General features: G+C 56.3%; 6 protein-coding genes across 6 annotated transcripts, besides 9 other annotated features; 4 read left to right on the top strand and 2 right to left on the bottom strand.

Annotated features, from left to right (window-relative positions):
- Positions 1-128: 128 nt before the first annotated feature.
- Positions 129-188: a tandem repeat.
- Positions 189-231: 43 nt separating this feature from the next.
- On the top strand, positions 232-1,776 carry EKO05_0006943 (3-phytase; the record flags this gene model as incomplete). The annotated part of the gene is made up of 2 exons (XM_059636916.1): positions 232-416; positions 465-1,776. 2 exons carry the CDS (start codon positions 232-234, stop codon positions 1,774-1,776), a joined length of 1,497 nt encoding a protein of 498 aa, XP_059492899.1.
- A 444-nt stretch (positions 1,777-2,220) lies between these two features.
- On the top strand, positions 2,221-3,171 carry EKO05_0006942 (uncharacterized protein; the record flags this gene model as incomplete). The annotated part of the gene is made up of 1 exon (XM_059636915.1): positions 2,221-3,171. The coding sequence occupies one exon, from the start codon at positions 2,221-2,223 to the stop codon at positions 3,169-3,171; it is 951 nt and encodes a 316-aa protein (XP_059492898.1).
- Positions 3,172-3,700: 529 nt separating this feature from the next.
- Positions 3,701-3,734: a dispersed repeat.
- A 722-nt stretch (positions 3,735-4,456) lies between these two features.
- Positions 4,457-4,504: a tandem repeat.
- EKO05_0006941 (uncharacterized protein) lies at positions 4,459-8,525 on the top strand (the record flags this gene model as incomplete). Its single annotated transcript, XM_038940833.2, has 3 exons — positions 4,459-4,723; positions 4,773-5,774; positions 5,998-8,525. 3 exons carry the CDS (start codon positions 4,459-4,461, stop codon positions 8,523-8,525), a joined length of 3,795 nt encoding a protein of 1,264 aa, XP_038797469.2.
- Positions 7,890-7,966: a tandem repeat.
- A 100-nt stretch (positions 8,526-8,625) lies between the features above and the next one.
- On the bottom strand, positions 8,626-9,833 carry EKO05_0006940 (uncharacterized protein; the record flags this gene model as incomplete). Its single annotated transcript, XM_038940918.1, has 2 exons — positions 8,626-9,434; positions 9,482-9,833. The coding sequence occupies 2 exons, from the start codon at positions 9,831-9,833 to the stop codon at positions 8,626-8,628; spliced, it is 1,161 nt and encodes a 386-aa protein (XP_038797468.1).
- Positions 9,834-12,567: 2,734 nt separating this feature from the next.
- EKO05_0006939 (uncharacterized protein) lies at positions 12,568-14,404 on the top strand (the record flags this gene model as incomplete). Its single annotated transcript, XM_059636914.1, has 6 exons — positions 12,568-12,758; positions 12,828-13,410; positions 13,515-13,668; positions 13,769-13,940; positions 14,038-14,105; positions 14,166-14,404. 6 exons carry the CDS (start codon positions 12,568-12,570, stop codon positions 14,402-14,404), a joined length of 1,407 nt encoding a protein of 468 aa, XP_059492897.1.
- Positions 13,422-13,458: a tandem repeat.
- A 197-nt stretch (positions 14,405-14,601) lies between the features above and the next one.
- Positions 14,602-22,655, bottom strand: EKO05_0006938 (uncharacterized protein; the record flags this gene model as incomplete). The annotated part of the gene is made up of 4 exons (XM_038940906.1): positions 14,602-20,528; positions 20,587-21,340; positions 21,393-22,397; positions 22,455-22,655. The coding sequence occupies 4 exons, from the start codon at positions 22,653-22,655 to the stop codon at positions 14,602-14,604; spliced, it is 7,887 nt and encodes a 2,628-aa protein (XP_038797466.1).
- Positions 15,738-15,853: a tandem repeat.
- Positions 15,854-15,894: a tandem repeat.
- Positions 15,895-15,904: a tandem repeat.
- Positions 17,284-17,332: a tandem repeat.
- Positions 22,656-22,725: the final 70 nt, after the last annotated feature.

Below are 22,725 nucleotides of genomic sequence, written 5' to 3'. Positions count from 1 at the left end.
CTTGAAGGGTCTCATCGCAACTGCACTTTCCATCCAGGTGCGAGCTTTGGAGTCGAGGCGTGCAGCCCAGCCCCTCCGCCACGCCCGTCACATCGAACCGCGCGCAGAGGCATACGTCACCGGTCGTCGCTCCAAGCTCGTCGCTCCAAGCCCGTCGCTCCAAGCCCGTCACTCAAAGCTCGTCGCTCCCCAGGCCAGGCCAGGCCCCGTCTCGTCGTGCAGACCACCAGCATGATGACGCGCGCCTGGAACCGAGTGCGGGGCCATCGCTCGCACGAGTACATGCCGCTGCCGCTGAGCGACAAGGAGCCCTATCCGGAGCCCAAGCAGCGCTGTCGGGAGCGCTCGCGCTTCACCGTCCTCGGCCTGGTCCTGTGCATTGCCGGCTGCCTGTTCGCCCTGTATGGCCTGGTCAGGTACACTCGCCCTGCACACTGCCATGCACACCCTTCTGACATCCTCAGCACCCTGGCCGCCAAGACGCACAAGTCCTGCGACACCGTCAACGACGGCTACCGCTGCAGCCCCAGGACCACCCACTTCTGGGGCCAGTACTCGCTCTGGTACTCGGTGCCCTCTGAAATCAACGCCGACCCACCCAAGGGCTGCCAAGTCACCTTTGCAAACCTCCTCTCGCGCCACGGCGGCCGCGACCCGACTGCAGGCAAGTCGCTGTCCTACGCCTTGCTCATCGCCGAGATTCAGAACACGAGCACTGCGTTCCCGGACGAGTTTGCCTTCTTGAAGAACTACGAGTACGCCCTTGGCGCAGATGAGCTGACGGATGCGGGGAGGCAGGAGATGCTCAACTCGGGGGCCCACTTCTTCCGTCGCTACCACCAGCTCGTCAAGAAGCATACCCCGTTCGTGCGCGCAGGAGGCCAGCACCGTGTAGTCGAGTCGGCCGAGGAGTGGCTCGCGGGCATTGCGCAATCACGCGAAGCAGAACCCAGCAAGGTCGATGTCATCATTCCGGAAGGCACCGAATCGAACAACACGCTCTCTCATGACGTCTGCCCTGCCTTCCGACACGGCCCCCACCACGGCCTCGGTGACAGAGCGCAGCAACTATGGGCATCCAACTTCCTCCCTCCCATCCAAGAGCGGGTGAACTCGAAGCTGGGCACCAACCTCAGCGCAACCTTCATCGTGTACTTGATGGACATGTGTCCCTTCGACACGCTCGCGCACCCGTCCGCAAAGGTGTCCAAGTTCTGTCATCTGTTCACCGAGAAAGAGTGGCACCACTACGACTACTTCCAAACTCTTGGCAAGTACTATGGCTACAGCGTTGGCAACCCGCTCGGTGCCACACAGGGTGTGGGCTACGTGAATGAGCTGCTGGCTAGGTTGCAGAACAAGCCCGTGGAAGACAACACGAACACGAACCGCACACTAGACTCTGATCCCGCCACCTTCCCACTGGACCGCAGGGTGTACGCCGACTTCAGTCACGACAACGACATTAGCGGCGTCCTCGCTGCTTTGGGCCTCTACAATCAGACTGAGCCGCTCTCCAACACAACTGTGCAGGGCACCAAGGAGACACATGGATACTCCGCCGCGTGGACCGTGCCTTTTGCATCGAGACTGTACGTCGAGAAGCTCCAGTGCAGCGGTGCAAAGGAAGAGTTTGTACGTGTCATCGTCAACGACCGCGTCCATCCTCTCGAATTCTGCGACGCGGACAAGCACGGTAGGTGTACGTTGAGCAGGTTTGTGGAAAGCCAAAGCTTCGCCAGGAACGGCGGCCTATGGAACCAGTGCTACAAGTAGGCAACTTGTTACAGTGTTTTGCACTTCGTGGGGTTGTATCTTCTTTGACTCACTATAGACTGGGCTCTCACACAGAGTAGATGTGTCTCACGATCTGAATCGATTGTTCTTTCTGGATGCACATTGTATGGGCAAACCGAAGTTTACAACAAACTGCGCTGTTGGCAACAAAGGTATACAAGACAATACAACAAACAACGCACTTCACAATGCCTATGATTCTAAAACAAACCCTTTCATGGAGGCCAGATGACTGCAAGCAAGCGGTCGCTTCCCTTGTCGCACACATGCAGATTCATGATGCACACGAATCGTCAAACGGCCAACGAATAAGTAGCAAACGTAATTGGAACACATCACCCAGAGGGTAAGAGGCTCACGAACAGGTCGCGGCGACATCGAGGACGTGCTAGCAAGACCAGAGCAGTTGAGAACATAGCCGCCATGATCGTGCGGCCGTTGCCGACTTTTGAAGAGCTTGAAGTAGAGAAAATATGGCTCCGGTTTCCCAAAGACATATGGAACGAACACCGTCCAGGGACACACGAAGCCAACACCTCCAATCCAGAGCCAAAGGCAGTGCTCAAGCGGAAACACAAGCCAGCAGTCATCAAGACAGAAGACGATGCTACCACGCAAGCCTCTAAGCCATCACCACGCCAGCCACGACGGTGCAAGGTCAAAGTCGCCCGCTTCCAATATGGCGGCCCAGATGCACGCATGGCAGGTAGATGCAAGAACGACATTACCTTGGACGCACCTTGCCTCCAGCCAACATGTGGGAACTGCTGGAAGTGGCACGCACAGTCGATGCGCAGTCCTCCCGTCACGAGTCCCAATCCTAACAACAAGCACGTTCCAACCGCTCCAAAAGCATGGCCGCTGAGTCCAGTCATAGATCCGAGAATCTTAGGCGATGCATGGCAAACGTACCCAATCCGAGGCAACAGCACAATGGACTTGACCTCTTCAACCGCCCCATCAGTACACGGACAAGGCTCAGCACCGCACGACACCACAGCAACGTCCACGCCGTCAGATCACAACATGTCCCTACCCACTTCTCTACTCCAACACAAAGCTCCCCACGCATCGAGCCAGACACGCTGGCGGACGTCACCGCGGCAACGGTATACAGCGCATCTCTCCTTCTCCACACCCAGAGGGAAAGCGAAGTTCAGGGCTCTGGTGCACGGGCAGGCGAGGAAAGAGATGAGAGCAGAGCATCAGCGTCTCGCGCGAGCAGCGAGGCGGATCGTGACGGACACGCTGGTGCCGAGTACGGATGGGGTGAGGCGGAGAAGTAGGCACAGAGTGAGGTTGGTGTTTCGGAGTGCATTGGGGAGGGAGAGTTATAAGAGGTTGCTCGAGAGGGATTTGCTGCAGAGCGATTGACGGAATTTTTAGGGATGGTGGAGGCTTGAAGTAGACACGTGTAATTCTTGTTCAAGTCAGACGAAGATGGAGATTTGGTCAAGGTGCTGACGACGAGAATCTCTAGGGATAGTAGAGGCTTAAAGTAGACGCATGTAATTCTTGTTCAAGTCAGACGAAGATGGAGATTCGGTCATGGTGCTGACGACGAGAATCTCCCGCTTCCCTTGTTACAGGAAGAACGAGATTGACAGCTACTAGTCCAACGTTTCTATAGCAAAGTCCGGAGGTCTAAGCAGGTCTAAGCACTTAACCCTCAATTGCTTACCTCTCGAGTTGCAACATCTGAGCTCCAGGTCGAAACTCGGAGCAGCGTGGGACGCGAGGGCGAGCGGAGGCCGCCCGGAAGTTGACGGCAATCGACACTTGAGCTGGAAAACTACTCAATTGGGAAGGTACAGAATCGGTCGTGATCATATAAACGCCGGATCGCAGTTTTCAGCATGAAGAATACATGGGATGGACGACGGCGCGGTTGAAGTGAGAGGCGTATGATAGCAGGCACAAGTAGTGTAGGTGGGTCCAAGTGATGAGCAAGATCTACTTGTAAGGTTTTCGCACACAGCGTGCAGCAATGGTGTGCAGCAATGGTGGTCAGCCACTTTGAGCTCTTTGATTGGTGTTAGATAAGCACATGGAGGCTTGGCCACATTCCCTTTAGCCTTAGCCTGCCTACACTACCTTTGCCTGCTACCATGGCACACGTTCTCGTCCACGCGAGTGTTTTCGTGTGCGGTAGTTGCACGCTTAGCAGCAGGTTCGAAATCAGAACAGAGCCTGAGGGACCATTCCACTCTGGAATGTCTGCTCGCCCTGTTATTCGGCCGACAACGCTACACAAACATGGCCGCCAGTAAAACGACGTGGCCGTTACAGCATCGAAGGCAGATTTCTACCAGTGCCAGCTTACGAGAGGACACCAAAGCCAGGCCGATATCGACCGCTGTCAGCCGAGTTACTGCAACACCCCACTTGCCTCTTCTTACTAAACTGCCAAGTCGTCTGTATTGGTGCTCGTGCCTGGATCCTTGCAGGTCTAGCGCGCGGAAGCATGTCAACTCGCAGTCATCCCCATCCAATGTCCTCGTTTATATAGTCTGAACCGCCCGCCGCTCCAGATGTTGAGCGACGATTCCCGACCTCCGACTCTTCCTGATGATGGCGCCCATGGTTAGATCAGGGATGCGGCCGGGCGCACCCGTGCTGCGCGTTGTAGCAGGCCGTGGCGAATGCGCTTGGAGGCCGTCGATGCGCGCGCTGCGGTCGCGCTGCATTGCGACCAACGCTGCGGTGCAACAGCCTGGCGTGCAGTCCCCGGGAAACGCTCCACCTGCCCGTGTTCCTCCAGTGCAGACGCCCTCGCGGCAGAGTGCGAAGGCCCGCATACAGGCGATCGAGAACGTGAAGCCGTTCTCGGAATTCTTGACGGACAACTTCCAGCGCCAGCACGACTATCTGCGGATCAGCATTACCGAGCGCTGCAACCTGCGCTGTCTGTACTGCATGCCCGAAGGTGCGCCGTCTACGCATGGAGGAGAGCGACACTGGCTAACACTGCACAGAGGGTATTCCGCTATCGCCGCCCGCGACCATGCTCACCACACCCGAGATCTTCTACCTCTCATCGCTCTTTGTATCGCAGGGCGTCACCAAAATCAGACTGACAGGCGGCGAGCCTACCGTGCGCCGCGACATCGTTCCCTTGATGCAGCAAATCGGCAGCCTCCGACCGAAAGGCCTGCGAGAACTCGCCCTCACTACAAATGGAATATCGCTGCACCGCAAGCTGGATGCCATGGTCGAGGCGGGCCTGACTGCCGTCAACCTCAGCTTGGACACCCTGGATCCCTTCCAGTTTCAGATCATGACAAGACGGAAGGGTTTCGATGCTGTTATGAAATCCATCGACCGCATACTCGAGATGAACAAGCTGGGTGCAAACGTCAAGCTCAAGGTCAATTGCGTAGTCATGCGTGGACTGAACGAGCGCGAAATCCTTCCTTTCGTGGACATGGGCCGTGAGAAGGACATGGAGGTGCGATTCATAGAGTACATGCCGTTTGGCGGCAACAAATGGAGCGAAAACAAAATGATCGGCTTTCAAGAGATGGTCGACATGATCCGCACAAAGTACCCAGGCTTAGCAAGGATACCTGGGCACAAGAACGACACAAGCAAGACCTTCCAAGTCCCTGGGTTTGTCGGTAAAGTCGGCTTTATTACAAGTATGACCAACGACTTTTGCAGCAGCTGCAACCGTCTACGCATCACGAGCGACGGTCACCTGAAAGTCTGCCTTCACGGTAACGACGAAGTCTCCCTCCGCGATCTCCTCCGGAAAGACAACAGCAATGAGCCCATCGACCAGGAAGCCTTCGAGCGCATTAAGCAAATCGAGATGGACCGGCACCAAGGGCGCCTTCGCGACGATACGATCCTCGGCTGGGGCCAGCGCGAACGCGAACTACTGAGCGTCATCGGTCAGGCTGTGAAACGCAAAGCAGAGAAGCATGCGGATATGGGCGACCTTGCGAACATGCAAAACAGACCAATGATTTTGATTGGTGGGTAAATTGCTCCTTCTGTCTTTACCATTCACGGCTTGGATGAGTTCATGATACCATGGCGGTGCGTTGCATGAGTGGCGTTCTGTGACATGTTGTTTTTGCCTTCGCTTTTACTGGCATTCTAGAGGGCCTCCGGCTATATACGAAAATCATATACCCCGTTTTGTCCATCTCAAGCCGTCCTTTAAAGCCTGTGATGTGCGTAGCTAACGGTGTGCAGGGCAGCAAGAACGCCTACGCGCGGGTTTTGGCAGTGGCCGAGCTGTCCGACACTCACAATCAGCACGAACGGCTTCTGGCATCCTAGCTACCAGCGCTTTTCTAAATCCTCGTCTTGGACCGACACCCAGCACTGCAAGGGCATTCTCCACAAGCCCTATTCGCCATGCGGACGAGCACGCGGAGAAGGGGACATTTGCTGATTACGATCCTGTCGAACTCGAGATCAAGGCTTCCATTGGGAGGAAGCATCAAACCTATCTTCAGAAAAAGGCAGGGAGAGATCAGCCAGGCAAGGACGCCGCGCGTCGAGAAGCCAGAGCTCAGCGAAAAAAGGAGCAGATCAATCAATTTCAGAAGTCTAAAACTAATACAGGTCAACAACCCACAGTACAGGTCGATGAGAAGACCCGCCTGCTCCAGGAGCTGATGAAGTCGCACGTCACAAATCAGAAGGTGGAAAGTGTTGATCAGGTGCAGAGGTCTGAGGGGGCTGATGCAACAAGCAGAGCGAAGAGCAGCGATCACAAAGAGAAGCTGGAGATTGAGAGGAAGAAAGAGGAGTTGATGAAGCGAAAGGATATCCTCGTTGTGAGAATGGCGAGGCTCAAGGCTGGGAAACAAGGGGCTACTTTAGTCGAAGAGACGGGGAAAGCACGGCGACAGCCAACCACTTCTTCCGTTAAGATCAAATCCGCAGCCAACACAAAGAAGCAACAAACCCAGGAGTCCTCACTCCTCGCAAGTCGTTCTTCTATCGACACCACCCAAGCCAAACCGCTCAACACGGAGTCTCTTCGTCTCTACCTCCCCGGCGGCAGATTCACTATCGACGAGAATCTGGCTGTCGACATCAATGCCCCCGCCGCGTCCCTGCGCTCCCAGATCTCTGCGCTGCAAGATCGTCTCAAGTCGTTCCATCCGCGCCTCGACAGTCTACCTTTCGACATCAACAAATCGTCAACAGAGAACAAACAATACATCCTGAAGACATGGCTCAAGATACTCGTCAGCAGGTTCCAAGCCAAAACTGGCGTCAGACCAAGTGCTGCTGAAGAGCAACTACAGCGTGTTCCGAACCAGACAGTCGGCGAATACGGTCTCAGCGAGGAAGCCGCAGAACGAATGGCGAAGAGGTGGAACAGTGTATTCGCAGAAAGAAGAGGCTGCACTATAACTGCTGTAGACGTTCAGAGAGCCCAGGAGAAAGATATCGAAGAAGACCATGACGAGATGGGGTGCTTGCAAGATGAGTATGCGACTGAAGAAGAATTGGCTGCTGCGCAAAACGAGTCGCCCGCACTGGCACAAGCTTCTTCCAAACAGCCTCCAAACGCTCCTTCTGTCTCGTCTAGAAGGGAGGACAGTGTTTTGGGTCTCTCTAATGAGGATAACAACGCTTCCGTGCATACGTTCACTGAAGAGGCTAAAGCGGTGAAGCCATCGACGTCGCGCCGCTCGGGCAACCCCAACTCAAAAGCAGACGCAGTAGTGTTTGTCAGAAACGAGAATCTTGGAGCCGAAAAAGCAGAAGCTTGCAAACGGCAGCTTTCCTCGCAGGATTCCAAGCTGGATCCTGATGTGCTCAAAAACAACCTGCGAGACAGGGAGTTGGACTGGGCCGACGACAGCGATATCAAAGGCTCTTCGCAAGGCGTTCCCATCGACGCTCTCTCGTCCAAGTACAGGAAGCCAACCTACCCCCATCTCAAACCGTTCGATCCCCGCTCGCCGAGCGCCATCGCCCAATTCAAAGGCAAAGGCTCGCTCTCCAAAAACTTCGAACGCGACTACTCCACCTCCCCACGCGCACCGCTCGATCCCAGCCTCGCACCTCAAAAACAAAACGACAAGCCAAGCAGCCCTTTTCCAGCTGCGACGTCTACCACGCCCCAACCACAACCACAACCACAACCACAACCACAACCACAACCACAACCACAACCACAACCACAAACACAAACACAACCGCACCTCCCCCACCTGACCCCAACCGGCAGCGCGCACATGGTCAGCATCTCCGCCAAGGCGCACACAACCCGCACCGCCATCGCCGTCGGCACCGTCTACTTCTCCAACCCCACCCCGCTCTCGCTCATCACAGCCAACGCGCTAAAGAAGGGCGACGTCCTCTCCGTATCGCGCATCGCCGGCATCATGGCCGCGAAGAAGTGTCCAGACATTGTCCCGCTGTGCCACCCGATCCCACTGACGCACGTCGGCGTCGAGCTGCGCACGTTCCCTGCCGGCAGAGCCGCGGGCAGCGTGGCGGGTGGCGCGGACGATTCGGGCCACGGCGGCGTGCAGATCGAGTGCACGGTCGCGTGCTCGGGCGCCACGGGCGTCGAGATGGAGGCCCTGACGGCCGTCATGGGCACTGCGCTCAGCGTGGTGGACATGTGCAAGGCGGTGGATAAGTTTCAGCGGATTGGGGGTGTCAGGGTTGTGCTCAAGGAAGGGGGGAAGAGCGGGGTGTGGCGCGAGGAGGGCTGGAGGTCGTGGCAGGATCGGGGGGTGCGAGGCGCGTAGGATGGGTATGTGCAGCGTGTAGGATATCATCGATGGATGTGGACATGGGAGTGTACGAGGTACGAAGCGATTTCATTTCGTGTTTACATCACGCTCGCATCTACCTTCTCCGCGACCCTGTAGGTCCGCTGAGGATACATCCATCGGCGCACTCAGGGTCTGTGGAATTGTACGCAATCTGCCCAACACTGCTGCCCGGCTCGCACGACGGATCCCGCGGGCTCTGGAACATACGTCCATCTGCTGGCGCCACCAGTGTTTCCATGATATCGCCAAAAGCATTGCGGACATGTGCAATCGGCTGTCCCTTGGTCACCGGCTCGTCGACCTGAACCAGTCTCTCGACGAATCCGCCGTACTGGGTGTAGGTATCGTGGAAGGTGTTGGCAATGTAGACGTTGCTGAGGTCCGGTTCGACGGTGGTGTTGGATGGAACAATGGACAGATCGACGAGCACGCGGTTGACAAAGTCGACTGTGCGGTCGATCAGCGACGTGTTCCAGATCTTGGCCTGTCCCATCTCGACCGTCAGACTCGGGATTCCGTAGTCCACAAACGTCGTCTCGATGCTGCCTGGCTCGCCGACATCGATCTTCAGAGTGTCGGGTTGCAGGAGCTTGCTCAAACGCTCCACGTACGGCAGCCGCCAGTCCGAGTAGCACCACAAGCTTGTCTCGCCGCCGGAAGATGGTGTGTGCAGGTCTATGCCGACGTCGACTTGGGAAGCGTTGCCCCAGAGATAGTTCCAGATGTTGTAAGCAAGGATGTTGGGTCCGCTGCCGCCGAGCTCGGCGCTCACGCCTGGGAACACTCTGTTGACGTTCGTCAGGGAGCCAGAGGCGGAGGCGGTGAAGTAGTTTCGTTGGTTGAGGTAGATGCCCATGGGGTTGACGGTAGGAATGCCAATGACTGGTGTGTATTAGACTACTTGCTTGCGGTCTGAGCAGAGTACATACCAGTGCCGTTCAACGTTGCCACCTGATCCTCCAATTGCTCGAAGATGCGTTGCACGACGCGCACAGGGTTCAGCTCATCACCGTGGATCGCACCTGAGAGTGACAGCTTCTGGCCCGTCTCGAGACTCTCAGGTGTGCCGCGTGCAACCATGACGGGAATGTGGACTGGGTGGCCGCCATTGAGTTCTCCAACACGCAGGTAATATCTCGAAACTTTCTGCGCAGGCACGTCGGCCAGATTCAAGTCGTGGATGACCGGTACACCGTTCAAGACATCGCCAGTCAGATTCGCGGCAGAGACGCTGCTTGCCAGAAGTGCAGCGGCTGCAGCGACAGAAGTGAGGAGCTGCATGATTGTGTACGGGGCGGAGCTAGGTCGTGCGATGAGTTTAGATTGTCCCTAACACAGACATCGTTCAATGGACGCATTTCCAGCCCTTATACTCTCTATAGCTCGATTGATTTGCTGATAAGGCCTGTCCCTGTAGTCTTCGTACAGTGTAGAGCTTTTTGCTCAGTTAGGAAGGTCGACATTTATTTCTTAGAGACTATGACGATGCCCAGGATGCCCAGCTCACCACCCCACAGGCTATCAGCGGTAGTTCCACTGTCCTGGATATAAAAATTTCGTGTGCCATAAGCAGTTGGTGTTGCTGCCAGGAACAGATGTCCATGGATAGACCTGAATGGCAGCGCAACGAGCAGCACAGCAGGTGAAGAGGTGGTGTCTCGCAAATGCACGAAAGCACGAAAGCAACTTAGCGCGCTCGATTTTGCGGCAACAAGCCTTTTAGCGAGAAGCGATCTTGAATTGGAAGCTCGGTCTACCAACACGGCCTTGGCGACGCGGCGACGATAGGCGTTGGTGTTGGGGCTTGAGGCTGGCGAGCTCTGGGTGGTTGGGCGGTTCAGCTCCGAGTCATTGCCTCAGTAGAATCACTGTTCATGAGTGTCATTGTCAAGGTCCCGTTGCATCGACTTCAAAGCGCATTGTTTTTTGGAACACACGTCGAGAAAGATGGAGATAGGTCTGCGTAGAAGGAGATTGGATCGAAGAACGCTTGACCAGCGTGGCAGGTATCCGCCGACCAGCGTGGCGCTAATCACGGGGGAGTCCGGCGCGTGCACCGAATAGCCATACATATGCAGTGCATATGTATGGCTATATGCACCACTCGCCAACTAACCTCAAGGCAGTAAAGGAATGAGAGCAGCAAAATAAACAGGGTGTAACTGTTTATTACTGCTTATAGAGTAGTAGGCAACTATGCATGGGTACCTCCTGCACTGGCCTGTGCAGTGGCTTGTGGGCATGTTCTACCGATTGCGATCGCCTGTCCGTGCAGTCGAGCGTGCAGGCATTGGACGCTGCACTATCAGCGGGTAAGAGGCACGCATTGGACGTGAGGCGCGTGCTGACTTTGCTTTTGGTTGTTGCAAACTTCGACTATGTAACGAGTGGTGTAATGTTGCAATCAAGTGACGAACTGCCGTGACGGTTTGCCGGTCCTCTGTCAGACCCAACTACTTGGTTGGCTGTCCCTGCTCTCCTCGGCATCTCACCTCTCTCATCGGCCGATGCAGCTCGTTTTCAATCTTTGAGCAATACGAAAAGTGATACCGCAAGAGACAGTTGCTTTGATACAACGACCGTGCCCCAGACGGTTACACGGTGACTGTAGACCGTGGCTGTTTTCAGTCAACTGTAGGCAACGTTGTGTCTATGTGCGACTTGACTTACGCAGGAACGACGAGAGACAAACTGACCGTTGTCTTTAGGCCTACTTTGCCAAGGAACCAGCGATGGCAGCCCGACTCGTTTCGCCCAATTCACCTCACGCACAGTGCATTTCCCCCCCTGTCGCTCGCCTGTCTCTTCCTTTATGCGCTGCAAAGACAGGTGGGGTAGTAAGCATCTCGCATCGCATTGATCCTGACACGGTCATTGGAAGCTCCTTTCCCGGCCACGCTTCTTGGCGATCGATGTCAGGGAATCGTCGAAAGTGCCGCGGTTTGCGTCATGATACGGTATATTGAATACCAACCTGGTACATGGTGTACTGGACGATATGGTGTATAGTACACCAGCCATGGAGCATAGCGGTAATTCGACTAACTACAGTGAAAACGAGCTTCTTCGTAGAGGGGAAAATCCGCTGCTGCCAAGTGCCAAGGAAACCGGTGGTAGATACGGCCACGTCTAAGCTCACCCAAGGATGGGATTTGCAGGAATTATGCAAGATGCAACTACACCTTCCCTCCAATGCCATCAGGTCACCTACGGACTGTGGTATCAGCGTTCCTCAACAAATAGAATCGGGACCCCCACTCAAGACTCAGGGAAAAACAATAACGATCCTACCTCGATCAGCATCGTATTTGGCTTACACTATCAACCCTCTTATGCAAGCGGTATGGTGTGGACACTTGACGAACCATCACGACCCATCTCTGTATGCCTGAACCAAGGGTGAGTTGGAGACCCACAGACCATGATGAGCAAGTATTGCCACAGGTGAGCACCATCGAACTGTGACGTATTTTAAAAGTGTCAATATGCCACTGAAACTCCGGGTTGGTATAGAATACAAGCAGCACTGGGCAGCAGAAGACGATGCTGGAGCGCCGGGCTTCTCGAGCGGAAGCTGATACAGTTCTAAGAGCTGCACCGAGAGATTCAGATGTCGATCACGCCGTCGATTGCTCCTTTGGAGCGGCCCCCCCGGTTCTGACTTCAGTGGGTCCCGTAAGCTCTAGACATGCAGGACTGACAGGTTTTTCAATTCCCAGTCTCTAGAAGCGATGTTAAATATTAGCCTCTCCAGTGTGTTCGCTTGTGGTCAAGGAAAGGAAATCGAGACTTGATCTCGTGGTTGATTTTCTGCAGACTGGACCTGTCGATGCATATGCCTTTTGCTTCTGCCATGGACTGTCAGACGTCACATCACGTAGTCAATCCAGTTTACTTGATCACTCCCGAAGACGCTCGCCACAGCACTATCGACGCAAGACTCTACCCGTCATTGGAGGCTGTGTACATATATTTTTCATTGGCCGTTGGGGCGAGCCACTGTGTTGGCGTGCAGATGTCCATCATCCCGTTTTCGCTGCGACGGTTTCCTGGACAAGTCTTCTATTGTGCCGAAGGTGCCATCGTCCGGTGCTGCGATGGCTTACCGCAAGACGAGATTCTGGCACCGGTCAGTGAGGCCGCCGAGATCATCTATGGGAATTCTGTGCCTTGGCATAAGTGGAATCTCCGGGCGCCAGGTGTTTGGTAGGGATCCCACGTTGTTCAACTTGTCTTCCCCAACATTGGTTTCGCCTTGCTGACAGTGACGAATAGGAAAGAAGTTTCGCAGACATCTAAAACGCACGCCGGTCTCGAATCATGTACGAACAGCATCAACCAGCAGTTGAAGCAAGTCATGACAACGTCGCGGACGTCGGAGCTGGAGTTCTGGGAGCAAGACGCCATCCGTATGAGCGAGGACGACCGGTCGATGAGCGCGCCCAACTCTCGATCTCAATCTGGGAGCCCTGGAGTGGAAAGTCCGTTCAACAAATCCTCGTCCGGGTCGGCCGTGATGGCGGAGATCAGACGGCGGCCCAAAAGAAAGCGAGATGATGGTGCCAAGACGCAGGCTGAGCTTGTGATTGAGATAGCCGATACATTCCTCGGGCGGCTCCATTCAGCAACCATCTCAGATGCAGACGTGCTGTCGTACATGGATTTAGCCAGCATCAAGGATCCACCACTGACACCACATGGAGAGCACATGTCGCGAGCTTGGGAAATGTGCATTAGCTTTGCGCGGCAGTCGAGCCAGAAGGTCAAATATGGACGTCTTCTGCGTTTCCTCTCGCTCTGTTTTTTCTTGATCTGGGAACGATACTCGCCCAAGCAGGGTAAGAGCGCGGCTCGCGAGGTGCGTGTTTTTTCTTCTTCTTCTTCTTCTTCTTCTTCTTCTTCTTCTACTGACGTCCATGGACATGTAACATGCACGTCAGCTCGCTAAACAAGACATGACAGGTGAACGCGAAGATGCGCGAGGCGGGATTCAGCGGACACTCGCGCGGGCTCAAGACGATGCGCGACGAAACCACGCTCATCAACACCATCATCGCCTCAATTCAGACACACTGTAATTTTGAGCAAGCCGGCATCCTATACCACATAGTGTTTGGTGAGCTTTCCCCACTCCAGTTTGCCACTCATTCTTTTCGTATTTGCTTCCTTTCACCACCGCACACGTGATGATGCAGCTAACGCAGCCGCGGATGCAGAAGCCACCAACTACCAACTCATCCGCACCATCAACCGGCTGTCCAAAGACAAACAAGCCACCATCATCGGCTACACGTGCGACCATTTCGAGGCGCAAGGCCTGGCAGCGTATCCTGCCACGACGGCAATCAACATCCAAGCCATCACACAACAGTACCTGCCCGATCTATCGTAAGTGGCGCCGCGAACACGCCCTGCGAGATGCTGAGGCGTGCATCCATCCACCTGCCGGGCGCCTGAGGCTAAGAAGCTAACGGGTGGCGTGCAGCAAGGACGCCATCGACGCGGCGATTGGGTATCAGGCCTTGGACAGGCAGCAGAGTGCGCCCCCACGCGGTGGGTGCAGCGCTTCCGAGGCAAGGAAACCGTGGACAAGGGCTGATGGGGCGGATGCAGGTAAGCAGAAGACGAGCACGGGCGTGGTGGATAGCGGAGATAACGGGGGGTTCTCGCTTGCCCTGGGCGATGCGGCGACGCCGTTTGGCGACTTGGCTGCGGGTGTGTTTTTGGGACTCGAGGGCGACACGACGGCGTTGGATGCCATGCACTGCGGTCATGACGGGTTCGTGGGCGATGTGAATTTCGATTTCATCTTCAACGACAGCGATATGGGCGAGGTGGTGCCAGTAGTGTGACAGGAGTGAATGACTGTCGAAACAATGAGCTACAGGTGATGGATGGATTTAAACAGGGGTTCAGAATAAATTAATATCGAAATAATAAGCTACAGGTGATGGATAGACTTGAATAGACACGAGAGGTGGGTAGCTGAAAACGATGGACGTGTGTTTCAGATACGACAGTCGGAAGCATCGTCGCCAAAGAAGTCCATCTACGTTCCTGCAGTGGTGGTCAGAATCAACCTGCTCCGAGCAGCTATCTTTGCGGCCAAGGCAGCCAGCGAGTCTGCGCCGAGCAGCTCGAGGATGGGCACGACGGCGTCCATGTCCTTTGCGATCCAGTTCCTGAGCTCGACGGCGACCAGCGAGTCGATGCCGTAGTCGTGCAGGCCGCGAGCGGTGCTTACATTCTCGTGGGGGATGCCGGTGCGGTCGACAATGTAAGCGACCAAGGCAGCCAAAATGGCAGCGACGGCAGCGGAAAGAGTAGTGGATTGCTTGATGGCGTTGCGCAGCGTGTCGGTGGAGTCTGCGGTGGAGGACCCCCTCGCAGACAGGAGGCGATAGCGTGAGAAGAGGGGTGCGCGGAGAGCAGGGAGAGCGCCGTCGGGATGCCAGGCGCCCAGGCCAGTGACGATGTGGGCGCGGCAGGGGTGGCGCAGGGAGTGGGCTATGGCAAAGTGCAGGAGGCGCATCAGACGGTCGGCATGGGTGAAGTCGAATCCTTGGCGCTCCATGGCCTGCTTCAAGTGCTGGTTGCGGGCCAGGTAGCCGATGCCGTCGACGGCGCCAATGTCGACGGTGGTTGCAGGCAGGCCGCGCGAGCGCCTGTAGCGGGCAAAGGCGTCGAGGAAGGTGTTTGCGGCGGCATAGGCAGCCTGGGAGGTGTTGCCCACGATGCCGCTGATGGAGGATTCGAGGACGAAGAAGTCCAGGTCGGCGGGGAGACAGGCATGCAGGTTCCAGGTGCCGTGCACCTTTGGCCGCAGGACGTGCAGCCAGTCGTCCAGGGCCATGTTGGCCAGCAAGCCATCGCGCAGCACCATGGCGCCCTGGATCACGCCACGGACGGGCGGCATCGTGGCGCGAGCGGCCGCCAGCACCGAGCCGAGCCTAGCCGCATCTGCAATGTCGCACCCGGCCACGGTAGCCGTGCAGCCGGCCGCGGCGAGCGCGCCGACAAGCGACTCTTGGCCCTCGCCGTCGCGCCCGGACCGGCTCAGCAGCAGCAAATGGCGAGCACCCCGCGACGCCATCCACAACGCCGTCGCGCGACCCAGCCCGCCAAGGCCGCCAACGAGCAGGTAGGTTGCGTCGGGGCGGAACAGGCCCAGGCCAGGGCGATGCCTGGTGATGGTGTCGTTGTTGTTTTTGTTTTCGTTGTTGTTGTTGTTGTTGTTTTCGCCGTTGTTGTTTTCGCCGTCGTTGTTGTTGTTGTTTTTGTTGTTGTTGTTGTTGTCGTCGTCATCGTCATCATCATCGTCATCATCATCATCATCATCATCGTGGTAGTTGACCGTGTCGCCCGGCTCCACCACAGCAACCAGCTTGCCCACGTGGAGGCCCGTCTGCATCTTCCGGAACGTCTGGCCGAGCTGCGAAAAGGGAACCGTCTCGAGCGGGTGCGGACCTCGCAACGCGCCATGCTCGTACAGGGCCAGCACCTTGCCCAGAATGTCGCGCGCCGCCTGGGGGTCCTCCTTGAGCGCATACGCCAGGTTGTACGCGGTGAAGGAGGCGTTGCGCGCAAACACGCCCATGTCGAGCCGCGCATTGACGGTAATGTCACGCTGGCCCAGCTCGACGAAGCGGCCGTTGGGCGCGATGCAGCTCCACGACTGACGCAGCGCCTCGCCGGCCAGTGAGTTGACCACGACATCTACGCCGCGGCCCGCCGTGAGCCTCATGACGTCACCCGCAAACCCCGTGCTGCGGCTGAACAGTATGTGCTCGGCCGCTAGGCCAAACCGCTCCTGCATCAGCCGCTTCTTCTCCGCACTGCCCACGGTCACCAGCACCACGGCGCCCACCAGTTGGCTGAGTTCGACGACCGCCTGGCCCAGCCCGCCCGTCGCCGCGTGCACCAGAATCGTCTCGCCTGCCTGAAGGCGCGCGATGTGGTAGACCGAGTGGAACGCCGTCACGTACGTAATCGGGAGCGCCGCAGCCGTCTCGAGCGACAGCGAGTCCGGAATGCGGTGCACCAATCGCGCATCGAGCCGAAGCTGCGTGCAGAAGGAGCCCGACCCCATGCACACGACGCGGTCGCCGACCTGCAGTCCCTCGACCGCGCTGCCCACAGCCGTGATAATGCCACTGCTCTCGCACCCAAGATCTTCGACCGGAATCTGACCCATAGCCATCATCACGTCCTTGAAATTGATGCCCGCCGCCTTGACCCGGATCTCGACGCAGCCGGCCGCGAGCGCGCCTCGCACGCGTTCGTCCGCCGCAAAGTGGAGCGTGTCCAGTAGCCCCGGCATCCCTGCAAAAAGGCGGGCCGCCCCTACCTTGTCCAGCGCCACGGGCATGGCCGTGCGCCCTTGCTTGGCCCGCCCCACCCGCCCCACCAGCTGCTCCGTTGCATCCGCGTCTTCCATCATTCTTGGCACATGCAAGATTCCGCCCAGCTCCGCCAGCTCCACATCGTCGTCCGCAACCGCGTCCAACACGCGCCGCCTAAAGACATGAGCAATGTGTGCAGCCGCAGCAGCGCCCTCGACGCTCTCGAGGTCCAGCGTGACAATTGGCCCTTCGCCCACCTCGGCGCGAATAGTACGTGCAAGGCCTTGTATCAGCGCTGCCTGCGGGTCCGCACACGCATCGCTGCCTGCGCCTCGCGTTACCCACACGAAGCCTGCGCTATTGTGCGCCATGTGCTTCAGCGCCTCCCACTCGGCTGTGCTGGGCTCCACCAGCACTGCTCTGCTCAGCTCGCTCAGCACGATGCATGCTTGTCCGGGTCGAGGACGTGCCTCTTCAAAAGATACCACATCGGTCGCAGAACCCATCTCTTCGCAGAGACTTCGCAGCTGCTTCAAGTCGATGCCTTTTGCCTCTTTTTCGGCCACGATGAGCACGTCTACCCTCTTCCTGGACTCCGCCTCAGCTTCAGCTTCAGGTTCCTCAGTGGCCCGCTGGACAATCAGAACCTCTTCTGATAACGTTATGCGTGTCTTGTACCCCATGCCATGCGCTATATCTTGCACCTCCTCCATGGATTTCGGCGAAGCAACGTTGACTTGGCTCGACAAGAAACTGGGAAGAGGGCCCCATAGCAGCGTGGCAAGTGGCGATGTTGGCGCATGGTTCGCGAGCACAAGGCTACCTCCGTATGTCAGTAGTGTTGAGGTTGCCAACAGCGTCTTGGACAGTTGTGCGCTCGAGCCTAGAGTGTTGAACGCAATCACCACGTCGTATGTGTTGTCGATGCCTCTGGACGTGCTTTCTGGCACGCCGCCTTGTTCCATCACGTCTCGGAAGCCAATCGAGTGTGCCCATGTAGGGAATCTGGTCTTTGCACTCTCCTGGATGGAGAGTTCCGTGTCGCTGTGGTGGAACGTCGCAAAAGGTGCGTTTCCGTCACCCATTTCAGACAGCAGCGACAACAAATTCAATGACGCGGGACCCGATTGTGGTCCTACCGTCAGTACAGCTAGGCTTGGCTTCTTGTGGGCCAAGAGCTGGATATAAGCTGCCACAGACCGATTGTTTACGAAGAGTCCTGGGGTCGCGGCAAGAGCTGCTAGACCATACGTTTGAGTGAAGTCAGCGGCCGTCAACTCACCGACTAATAGCTTTGGTAGTGCGCTAGCAGCCCGTGTTATGGTGGTGCTGAACTCTCCAGGCGAACAATAGCCCGAATCCTCGTGATGGGCAGTGTGAAGCTCTACCTGAGCGCTGACCAGCTTCCAGAGATCGTGCGCGTACTTTCCGGCTTCCTCCGATCGCTGCTCGGGAATCTTCGCAAGTACACCGCGGAGCAGCTGTACAACAGCTCGATCGATCTCTTGGCTTGTGCCTTTGGTGTCCATCGCCGCCGTCGGGGCAGAACATAGGTCAGTAAGTTGCTTCTGTGTCAGCAAATCTACATCAGGCGCCCACTTGACGTTATATGCACGTGGTGGGACCTCGCCGTCGCCCTCGCTGCTCTCTTCACGGTCCAGAGACGCTAGGGTCATCTCGCCTATACGAATCACTGGTTTGGTCCCTGGCGTATACTGGCCCTCAAAGACAGTCATGCTCGCGGAGCTGAAGCGGTAATCTTTACGAGAGGTCGATGTGTAGGACACAAACCTGTTCCCTGGTTGCCCCTTCAGGCCATGAGCAATGAACATATCCTCAATCGAGACGGGGACGATAGCATCATACATTCGACCTGGGTCTGTTGCTAATGCTGGCAGATAGGTCTGAAATATGCTGTCCAGCGCTCCCGGATGAACGACATCGACTTGCTCGTAGTGCATTGGCATGACCGCTGCTGTATCAGGAACTGTCAGGTTGCCAATACAATAACCAGGCGCGCAGCGTAAGCTGTCAAGGTTGGCGAATGCTGGGCCATAATGCATCCCAATTTTCGAGAGACGCTCATACAACTCTTCTGCGTTCCACGTTGTTTGGCAAACATCCTCAAATTTTTCAACCAATGCTTGGTGTGCTGCGAGACTTGCCGATTCCTGCGCTTGACCGTTGACAGGATTGGTCGATTTGGATGGCGACTGCACTGAAATGAGGCCGCGGCAGTGTTCCGTCCATCGATCGTCGCTGGAAACGGATGAAATGCAAAATTCGTCCCAAAGGTTGGACGGCGTTCGCATGCTCTCGGAGTAAGCCTTGATACTTATGACGACCTCAACTTCACCAGGTGTCTCTGGGATGATAAGACTAGAGCTTATGACCACTTCGCGGAACTGGTAGCCCTCAATTATGGTTCCCGCCTTTCTCATCAAGGCCCGCTGCGCGGCTGCCTCCATGGCCATGGCAAGATATCCTGCCGCTGGGTACACGATCGAGGACTGGATCATGTGGTCCTTCAACCAGGGTGTCTCTGAAAGGCGAACTATCTGACGCCAGCGCGGTTCCAAGGCGCTAGAATGAACGTCGAACACACCAATGAGGTCCCTTCTAGGGTATTTTCGGTTGCGGTATGCTCTGCTAATCCTCGACTCTGCAGTGTAGCTCTTGGCATGGTTCCATGCATAGGGCGGCAGATCGATCAACGGAGGAATCTGGCTTTGGCCATTTTGGTTCACCGCCGAGAGTCTGACGGCGTATCCAGATACGAACAAGTTAGATGCAAAAGCCAGGGCCGTAGTCATGGCATCTTTCTTTCGTACCAAGACCGAGAGATAGTCTATAGAAGATGCGGCGGGCAAATCGATTGCCTCGAGAATTTGATTGATCGGTCCGGCGAGCGCTGCATGCGGACCAATCTCCACCAAGGTCTGTATGTGAGATGCGCCATCGCTGTCTGTGTGGCTCGCTAGCTGACGCAACGATTGGGCGAACTTCACCTCGCCCACAAGATTGTTGACCCAGTACTCCACTCCGAGCTTGGACTTGTCAATCACTTTGCCCGACACAGAGGAGAAGACAGTAATGTCATGGTTTCCGTCCAGAACCTCGACCTTGGAGATGGCACTTCGGTAGTTGTCTGCGATGGTGGCCATGTGGTGGGAATGATAAGCAACCTCTACAACCAACCTTCGGTTGTAAGCACCCTTCCCTCGAAGCACCTGTTGCAGTTCATCGAGAGCGCTCTTGTCACCGGATACCGTAAAGCTGGAAGGGCTGTTTGAGCATGCTATGACTGCTTTGCCATTCTTCAAAGCGGCCAAGATAGGCACAAGCTCATCTCGCTCCATGGCTACTGCGGTCATGGCGCCCTTCAAGCCTTTTTTGGCCAGATCGAGAGTTGCGCAGCCTCTCTCGTACGCAACCAGCATGGCGTCTTCCAGACTAAGTGCGCCTGCCGCATACGCTGCTGCAATCTCTCCACTCGAGTGTCCGGTGACGGATCTGGGATGTACATCCCAAGACGCAAGCATATCTACCAGGGCGATCTGCAACGCCGTACAGAGAGGCTGACTGTAAATCGCCTTGTTGACCTGTGAACTCTCGAAATCCCGTTCAAGTTCGTCTGCATGGCAAGTCAGCATACAAAAGGAGCTCACATGTGGATCATCAGGTCAACACACCAATGATATGAAACGGTGCTCCAATGCGTTGCAGCGCGTCACTACATCTCTCGAGGCTCTTGCGGAACAACGGAACAGCATGGATGAGCTCCTTACCCATGCCACACCACTGAGCGCCCTGGCCCGTGAACACAAAGCCGAGGTTCTGTTTTGGTGGAACGTTGACGAGTTTGACCTTTTTCAGCTGCGATACCAGTTCATCACTCGACGCAGCCGTCACAGTGGCTCGCCATGGGTGTACGGTTCGCCTGTCGGAGAGTGTGAAGGCTAAGCTGTCCAAAAGCTGGCTATCTGCCACGTCTATTCTCTGGGCGACATATTCGCTGAGCTGTTCTGCCCATGCTTTGCCTGCTGCGGGGTCAAAAGCCGAGAGTACGAAGAGCTGCGGTCTGTAAACCGGCTCGGCAGGTCCGCTGGCTAGGGAATGGCCGTTCGTGACGGTTTCGCTGTGGGTCAAGGAATGGCCGTTGGTGAGAGACTGCCCGTTGGAAAAAGATGGACCCTTTGATAAGGGAAGTGTGTTGCTCGTGGTCTCAGAATCACCGTTGGTAGGTTTGATCGCTAGTGCCTCCTGGATCTCCTTTACGGTAAGCGCAGACTTTCTTGAGAACCGACGTGGGTCGACGCCACGAAGCCGCAAGAAGTCTTCGGCACTCTCAAGAATGGCGTGCACGTTGGCGCCGCCATAGCCAAAACTATTGACTGATGCCCGACGCGTCTTCGAGCTCACCCAGGGCTGGATAGTAGTAGGCACCTACACATTAAAGGTAAGTCATGGATCGGACTGTATGTCATTATGAGCTTACCTGGAGATGCCAATCTTTTAGTGAGATCTTCGGATTGGGCTTCTCAAAGTTCCGATTTGGAAGTATAACCCCGTTCTCTAGCATTAGTATACACTTGATGACGCCTGCGAGTCCACTGGCTCCCTCAAGATGCCCGACATTAGTCTTCACGGATCCAATTGCAAGTAGATCCTGTCGGCCGGCACTGAAGACTCTCGATATGGCGCCGGTTTCAGTTGTGTCGCCAGCTTGGGTCCCTGTCCCGTGACATTCTACATACGATGTATCCAATGGGTCGAGGCCCGTCCGCTCGTATACCGATCGTATTAGAGCTTCTTGAGAGACACCGTTGGGCATGGTTATCCCCGGCGTTTTTCCGTCCTGGTTGGCGCCTGTGCCGCGGATGATGCTTCGGATGGTATCCCCATCCGCAATGGCGTCGTCGAGTCGCTTGAGAACCAAGACGGCAACGCCCTCGCCTCGAGCATAGCCGTTTGCACGCTCATCAAATGCGTAACATCTCCCGTCTGGCGATAAGAACCTCATCATACTCATCGTGACCATGACCTCCGGGCCCAGTATCAAGCTCGACCCCGCTGCAATCGCCTGCCTCGCCTCCCCAGTCCACAGACTCTGACACGCCAAATGCAGCGCCGTCAACCCGCCCGAACACGCTGTATCTACCATGATACTTGGGCCTCGTAAGTCAAACGAATAGCTTACTCTGTTCGCCAGATTCGCTCTCGAGAACCCCGCATTTGTGCACTGGTACATTGGGACGCTCTCCGGGTCACGCCACAACATGTCTGTGTAGTCTGCTGCGAACGACGCCGCAAAAACGGAGGTCGAGCTACCTATTACCCTGGACAGAGGCGTCCCGGAGTTTTCAAAGGCTTCGTAGGAGCACTCTAGAAGCATGCGTTGTTGAGGGTCGAGCGCAGCGGCTTCAGCAGCGGAGAGATTGAAAAAAGGCGCATCAAAGGTGTAAGGGTCTTGGGTCATCCAGTGGCCGTATTCTACATTGTGCTGGCGTTTGTTAGTCGTGATGCTAACCAACACCGACTCGAATCATGGCAAGCTCACTGTCCCGTAGCGGCTCGCATCCGGATGGTAGAAGCCGCTGGCGTTCCATTTCTGCTCGGGAATCTGGGAGCGACTCTCGCGCCCCTCGGATACCATGCGCAGCAGGTTCTCGGGGCTCGTGGCGTCGCCGGGCCCACGGAAACTCAGGCCCACGACCGCGATTGGTGTGACGGGGTCCGCTCGCTGGTCGTTCTCTGCCATTGTAATCGTAAGCGCTGCAGAATAAAGGGTATAATTGGGAGGGTTCCGGGTTCTGGGATTTTCGAGGGTG

This window comes from Ascochyta rabiei, chromosome 11 (assembly GCF_004011695.2).
Source record: "Ascochyta rabiei chromosome 11, complete sequence".
In the NCBI taxonomy this organism is placed as follows: domain Eukaryota; kingdom Fungi; phylum Ascomycota; class Dothideomycetes; order Pleosporales; family Didymellaceae; genus Ascochyta; species Ascochyta rabiei.
The sequence above is the reverse complement of the archived record's forward strand: the minus strand, read 5'-3'. Positions and strand labels throughout refer to the sequence as shown.